At 41.2% G+C, this 7,941-nt stretch overlaps 1 protein-coding gene across 1 annotated transcript in view; it reads right to left on the bottom strand.

Moving 5' to 3' along the window:
* EPB41L5 (erythrocyte membrane protein band 4.1 like 5) overlaps nt 1–7,816 on the bottom strand; it is a 172,707-nt gene extending 164,891 nt beyond the window's left edge. Inside the window, exons 1-2 of the mRNA XM_011941716.1 lie at nt 7,671–7,816; nt 1,900–2,087 (exon numbers count right to left, since the gene is read on the bottom strand). Coding sequence (XP_011797106.1) covers nt 1,900–2,079 — 180 coding nt within the window. The 5' untranslated portion in view covers nt 2,080–2,087; nt 7,671–7,816. The remainder of the gene's footprint in view (nt 1–1,899; nt 2,088–7,670) is intronic.
* Between the last annotated feature and the right edge of the window lie 125 nt (nt 7,817–7,941).

The raw sequence follows: 7,941 nt of genomic DNA, 5'->3' as shown, positions 1-7,941 counted from the left end.
AATTTTCGTATTTTTAGTAGAGATGGGGTTTCACCATGTTGGCCAGGCTGGTCTTGAACTCCTGGCCTCAAGGGGTCTGACTGCCTCAGCCTCCCAAAGTGCTGGGATTACACGCATAAACCACTGCACCTGCCGATAACTGTTCTTGTTTCACAAAAAGTCCAATCTATAACTCCAGCTGTTTCACTACAATTGTCCCCATGAGAGACCAGTTAGCTTATATACTTGATCAAGCATCACATACACCCAGCTAAGCATACAAAGTTTAGGAAACCATTCCAGATCAGTAACTAGCCATTTGTTTCACTACTTTAAAAACTAGTGTTGTTTCTCCTCCATACTGCACTGCCTTTTTAAAACTTTTTTTTTTTTTTTTTACAAATTCTACTCTCCTACTATCAGCTTATCCATCAACAACCCTGAGACTTCACACTTCAAACATTAGGTAATAAGAAACTTCTTTCCAGTCTCTTACACAGCAATCTCAGGCTTTTCACCACATACCTAATGATATTTTAATGAAATAGTACACAAAACTCTTAAGATTCTTATCAAATAAGAAATGAGTACGAAAACTATCCTCACAAAATAGCTCATGTTGGAATGTCTGATAAACCCTCAAGAAGTACTTACAGGAAGAAAATTTATATGCTTTCAAGTTGTCCAGAATCAAAAACCCTAAAAATATACATTATTATAGACAAAGATAACAAATACACATAATGATGACTTCAAAACACTTCAAGAAATCCTGACTCTTTGATTTATTCTATAACATTTTAAAATGTATAATGTACATATCTAATACATTCCAAATTATTAAGATAATCAGAACATCTATTTAAACTCTCCAATTCCTTATACTCTCAGTTAGTGAGTTTAAGGCCTTCCCGAGCTTATTCAATTATGTATTATAGCAGCATGTAGATCACTTTGCCCAAAGAGACTTTTTAAATTGAATTTTGGGTAAATGAAGGTGTACTAAAGAGTTTTTCGGGAGGAAAGACATCAAGGAACATCCTACGAAGCTCGTATCAAATGACATAATTTACGGTAAGTCTCTGAATGCAGAACAAAGACGTGGGAAAGATATTTGGTATTAGTAAGCAGCTCAGAAAAAGATTCAACTGCCCAAAACCAAAAAGGTAACCTTTTCTTCCCCTCCTCCACCCAAAAAGGTCTGTAAAAAAATAAGCTAACCCCTTTCAAACATGTCGGATTGTTTCACACGGAGTTATGATTATGCATTTCTGCAAAAAAAAAAAAAAACCCTATCCAAAATGCAAATAAAATTACAACAGGCTGTCCTGAGATAAAGACTACAATGTATGAAAAACCTACGATGCAAAATACTTCGGGAGCAAAGAGACAGTCAGAGCTGAGGGGTATGAACAAAGTCCTTCTTCTCACTTCACCTCATTAATGTCTGCAAGTTATTTTGTGGGGAAATACTTATTTTGAAGAAAGTAAGGAGAGTTTTAAAAAATACAGAAGTGCACAGAAAACTAAAAGTCCTACAGTACACATGGAAGTGTTGCTATTCTCAAAGAGTCACAATGTTTTAATAATTGTTCAACAAGGATTGTGAGAAATCCACTACATTACGTGAGCCATCATCAAGAACACACATAAACACACACAAAGGGACTCATGTCAATAACCGCCCTATCCTTTAAATGTTTCAGGTAATTGCCACTAATTCCAAAGAGAAATACCATCAATCCAAGTACTTTTGGTCCACAGTTATCTGATCCGTGTACCCGAATGTTACAGTGCCTGATCTACATTAACCCATAGTACCTTTACCGATTTCCATCCAGAAGTTATCAATACAAAGCTTTTAAACAAACAAACACAGTAATTGCAAACAGGATTTGGAGCTCAGCAAGACCTACTTACTGGCAAGTCCACACTAACATCAGTACCATCCAGAAGGGACACCCGACACGTGATGGTGGACTTAGAATCTCCAGCTGCAGGAATATGTGTGGCTGCGCGTTGTGCTTCTCGGAGCCGTTCCTTTTCTGCATGTTTACGCATAGACCGACGCCCCAGTGTTCTACGGAAGAAACTCAGCATTTTTGTCACTACAAAAGCAGAGAGAAAAAGATGGCATCAGGAAAAAAATGAGATTCTCCACAACTTGTAGTCAGTCAAATGGCATTATTTAGTCAAGTCCTGTGCACATTAGTAGAAATGCTACTAAAAAGGACTCCTGGGCTGGGTGCAGTGACTCACACCTGCAATCCCAACGTTTTGGGAGGCCCTGGCAGCAGGACTACTAGAGTCCAGGAGTTCAAGACCAGCCTGGGCAACACAGTGAGACCTAATCACTACTAAAAATAAAATTACCCAAGTGTGGTGGTGCATACCTGTGGTCCCAGCTACTTGAGGGGCTATGAGGCAGAAGGATCACTTGACCCCAGGCAGTGAAAGCTGCAGTGAGCTGGGATTGCACCACTGCCTTCTGGCTTGGGCAACAGAGCAAGACCCTGTCTCAAAAACTCAGTAAATAAAACAAAAAATAAAAAGGGCTCCTGGTCAAGTAAATCTGAAAAAAATCATTAAAACTGGCTACTTTTAATAAATATTTCAAGAGATATTATACATGATAAATATACACAATTTTTGTCAATTAAAAAGTTAATTAATTTAAAAAATTGGTTACTTTAATTCAAAGTTTTTTTTTTTTTTTTTTTTTTTGAGACGGAGTCTCGCTCTGTCACCCAAGCTGGAGTGCAGTGGCCAGATCTCAGCTCACTGCAAGCTCCGCCTCCCAGGTTCACACCATTCTCCTGCCTCAGCCTCCCGAGTAGCTGGGACTACAGGTGCCCGCCACCTCGCCCAGCTAGTTTTTTGTATTTTTGTAGTAGAGACGGGGTTTCACCGTGTTAGCCAGAATGGTCTCGATCTCCTGACCTTGTGATCCGCCCGCCTTGGCCTCCCAAAGTGCTGGGATTACAGGCTTGAGCCACCACGCCCGGCCCGAAGTTTTAAAAGACTTGCATGTATAAGACATAGCCATGGTTTGTTTGGAGCTTTCTAAATTTACTGGATCATTTTATCAGGAACTGATTTGGCAGGAGAAGGCAAACATTCATGAAGTTCATCAGGTCTTCTAAAAAGATAAATTATATGTACAACATCTTGTATACCCTAAGATGATGTCAGACACTAAGGTAGCCTTTGATGATCATAAAAATCCTGAGAAGTGGCTGGGCGTGACGGCTCACGCCTGTAATCCCAGCACTTTGGGAGGCCAAGGTGGGTGGATCACGAGGTCAGGAGATCTAGACCATCCTGGCTAACATGATAGTGAAACCCTATCTCTACTAAAAATACAAAAAATTAGCCAGGCGCAGTGGTGGGCGCCTTTAGTCCCACCTACAGGGGAGGCTGAGGTAGGAGAATGGCGTGAACCCAGGAGGCGGAGCTTCCAGTGAGCTGAAATAGCGCCAACCGCACTCCAGCCTGGGTGGCAGAGCAAGACTGTCTCAAAAACAAAAAATAAATAAAGTCCTGAGAAGTTCCATTTCTTTTCTGAGCATTCATAATAAAAATATAAAAACAATCACCAATTTCAGCTAAAATACAAATATAATTCAAATTTCCTAAGTTTTGTCAAATATTCTGTTACAGATTTTAAATAACTACTTAACATAAATCTTTTTAATGTCAAAGTACTTTAACGCTACCTTTTTCCTTATCTCTATAAAGAACATTAATGTTAATCAAAACAGTTAAAACGGGTTTTAAAACATAGCACACTAAATGGAAACACAAAATCAAAGTCACTTTGCTACCCTAATGTGTTTCATTTGCACAACAGAGAGTTTAAGTACACATAAGCCAACAAGTAAGCCAAAAAGACTATTAATTCCAAAAGAAACAAGAAGCTGTGCAGAAAAGGAAATCACAATACACTAGATGACTCAGCTGCTAATGATTTAAATGTCAAATACTAAATATTGAGCAAACAATAACTAACTACAACAGAGAGGGGGTACATAATAAGAGGTAGGGGATACAGATATGGAAAGAGTTAATTCCTCATCATGCGTAACAGCAGGCCAACAGGTCATCACTAAAATCAAAAAATCAAGAACTAGCAGTAAGAGCATTTGATTTAAAATGTGAAAATGATTGCCTTGGGAGAGGGAGCAGAAGAATTCAGAAGAATGCTGTTTTTCAAGAGAAGCCTTCAGATTAAATGACTTTTTCAACTAGATTTATTCATAAACCTGATAAAATCCAATTTTTAAGATACTACCATATTAAAATGTCTATACACCGAAGATTAACCTACACATTTTACACAAGTATACTCTTGTGTAATTAGGTAAACGAATCCCAAGGAGATAACTAAAATTTTAGTTAGATAACTTTCCAGTGTGCCAAACACTCATATATAATACCTGGTCCCACTCTCTCTCCAGATATCTCTCCCTTTGGAATTTGCTATCCAGTCTCATTTCAGCTGCCTAAGACGGTACTTGTTATCCCAGCTTTCTAAAATCCTGTGTCACAGAATCCCTACATATTCCTTTTAATTTAACTCCACCAATATCTCCCAAGAAACATTTTATGATATCCTACCACTGCACTCCAACCTGAGAGTGAGACTCTGTATCAAAAAAAAGAGCATATGAAAAACTCCTAAAAGATAATTTGAAAGATGTTCATAAAAACGAACACCTTTAACAGTATCCAAGAAAATTCAAATGAAAAAAAATAAGACACTGTCTGTCATTTAAAGACTCAAGATAGTGTTAAAAAGAATGTGAGAAAAAAATAATCCTCATACACTGGCCTTTTTTGGAGGGAGATTTGCCCATGCTATTAATTTTTTTTTGTTTGTTTGTTTGTTTTTTTTTTTGAGACGGAGTCTCGCTCTGTCGCCTGGGCTGGAGTGCAGTGGCCGGATCTCAGCTCACTGCAAGCTCCGTCTCCCGGGTTCACGCCATTCTCCTGCCTCAGCCTCCCGAGTAGCTGGGACTACAGGCGCCAGCCACCTCGCCCGGCTAGCTTTTTGTAATTTTTAGTAGAGACGGGGTTTCCCCGTGTTAGCCAGGATGGTCTCGAACTCCTGACCTCGTGATCCGCCCGTCTCGGCCTCCCAAAGTGCTGGGATTACAGGCTTGAGCCACCGCGCCCGGCCGCTATTAATATTTTTTAAAAAAAAAATTTTTTTTTTTTTGAGACAGTCTCACTCTTGTCCCCCAGGTTGGAGTGTAATGGCACGATCTTGGCTCACTGCAACCTCCGCCTGCCGGGTTCAAGCGATTCTCTTGCCTTGGTCTCCCGAGGAGCAGGGATTACAGGCACCAGCCATCACGCCCGGCTAATTCTTGTACTTTTAGTAGATACTGGGTTTCACCATGTTGGCCAGACTGGTCTCAAACTCCTGACCTCAGGTGATCCACCTGCCTCGGCCTCCCAAAGTGCTGGGATTACAGGTGTGAGCCACCTCACCGGGCCAATATTAAAAATTTTAACATGGATCCTCCTTACTCAACAGTTCTATTTCTTGGAAGGATAACCTAAAGAAAAAAAAAATCACACCTGTGCTTTAAGTTGCAGTAACAGGATTTTTCGGGGCATAACTGATTTAAGAAAATTGTAAATATGTTCATCAATGTGCAAACAGTTAAACAAGTTATGGTACACACAATGGCATACAATACAGTTGTTTTACTTTTATTTATGTATTTATTTATTTATTTTAGAGACGGTCTCACTCTAGCATCCAAGGCTCACCGGGGCCTTCATCTACCATGCTCAAGGGATTCTCCCACCTAGGGTTACACGCACATGCCACCCCACCCAGCTCATGGTTTTTTAAGTTATTTTTTGTAGAGACAGGGTACTGCCACTCAGCCAGGTTTGTCTCAAACTCCTGGCCTCAGGGAATCCTCCCACCTTAACCTCCCAAAGTGCTGGGATTACAGGCATGAGGCACCAAGCCCAGCCATAACCACAGTTGTTTTAAATAAACACTTGACGTAGATATGACAACATTTCTAGGTGAAAATCAAATCACAGAACACTGAAGAGAGTTTTATACTACAATGAGGTGGGATCCATGCACACACATACACACAGACGCCAAACAGACACACTCGGCAACAGTTAAGTGAGATTCTCTCTGAGGAGGGACATGTCAGAGGTCACAAAAAGAATATATGGCCGGGTACAGTGGCTCACATCTGCAATCCTGGCACTCCGGGAGGCTGTCAGGACGACCGTTGGAGGCCAAGAGTTCAAGACCTGCGTGGGCAACATAGCAAGACCCCATCTGTTTTTTTTTAATGGAAAAAACCACAACAATATATGAATGGGTCATTAAAAGTTGTGGGTTTTTTTTTTTTATGACTGTGAAAAAAGTTTTCTCATACTCACTTTTCCCTTCCCACCTGCACTCTCCCAATTCCACTCTTCATGTCGCAGCCACTGGATTTTTGGCAACCACAAATCTGATCCCTATTCTAAAATCTTTAATGGCCCTGGTCCCAGATGCAGCTCCTCCTACTTGCCTGACCCATCTGTCAGCCTACTCCCTACTGTTTGCTCTGCTCTGGTACTCTTTCTGCTCGGCCCAAGAGTCTTCTTAATTCCGGACCATTTTTCATTAGCTGTTCCACCTTTCTGGAATGCTCTTTTTCCACTTCCCCTCTCTTCCACCCGCTCCCACTTCACTGGACTAACTTCAGACTTATAGTCGAAATGTCTTAGTCTCAGAAAAACAATCTCAGACTTGTGAGTCTAAATTCGATGTCCCTTTTAGTCCTCTTAGCCTTTTCTTTATAACAAAGAAATTGTAATTAAATATCTGTTAATTATTATTTTTTTGCTGGCTACTTCCCCCATTCACACACAAGGACAAAGACTTCGTCTGGCTTGTTCACTACTTCGGCCCAACAGCTGGCTTAACAACCCGCACATCAAGCACTCAATAAAAAACTCGCCTGACACACCAGAATGACAGTGGAATTTTTGGATGGTAGGTTTATGTGGCTTCCAAAAAACAGCTGTTTCTACTCTAGTTCCTAACTAGAAGGATTTTCTTTGGAATCATAAAATGCAAATTTAAGCAATCCTAACAGAAGTTGGTTAAAAGAAGTATCCAAAACCCAAAAGTTACTCAGGAAATACGTATACTCATATTTATATGACTGGTGGCCACAATATGGTAATTGCTTTTCGATAAAGCAATATACAGCAAATGCCATTAAGGTACCACTATATTTTCTCCCAGCAATCCCAATAAAGAAAATGCAAGCGGGTAATTCAACAGCAGTTACGCATACCGCTTTCGAATGAAGTTAGCCTATTTTCCAAAACCTGCACACTATCTTACATGCACAAATAATCCAACAAGGTTAACTAGAGCTCAGCAACGGGTTATGTTAGAAACTGAGTTAATGCAGTTGTGGGCTACATTAGAAACGTACACGGTTATGGGAATTTTCCCCGTAATTCTTTAAAAACTTTTAATACTAGTCTAAAATATTGCCAAACGTTTTAAGACTCGGGTCTCGCTCTTAGGTAGAATTCAAGCAACCGCAGAGACAATTAACATTTACACACCAAAGAACCCATCATGAGCACCACAAACGACCCGGGTGGGGGCGGGGCGGGCGCTTCGGACCTCGTCTTTCCGGGGAACACACCTGCCTCTCCTTTCCCAAGGAGCTGAAATTTTACTCAAATACAAGTCAGCTCGAAAAGTTCACCAAAACCGTGACACAAACTCAGTTCGTTTTCTCCCCCTCCTTTGCGACTTTTGTCTCTCCCGCTGGACGGCAGCCCCGCGGACCGCGTCCGCCCGGCAAACATTAACCCGGCTTCCCCCGGCCCTCCGCTCCGGCCCGTCGCGCGGTATCGACCGAAACTCGGCGGCCCTGCCTCATTGGCCGCCGCCGCCCCTCCCTCCGGCGGGAT

This window comes from Colobus angolensis, unplaced genomic scaffold (assembly GCF_000951035.1).
Source record: "Colobus angolensis palliatus isolate OR3802 unplaced genomic scaffold, Cang.pa_1.0 Scaffold20, whole genome shotgun sequence".
NCBI classification, from domain to species: Eukaryota; Metazoa; Chordata; class Mammalia; order Primates; family Cercopithecidae; genus Colobus; species Colobus angolensis.
The sequence above is the reverse complement of the archived record's forward strand: the minus strand, read 5'-3'. Positions and strand labels throughout refer to the sequence as shown.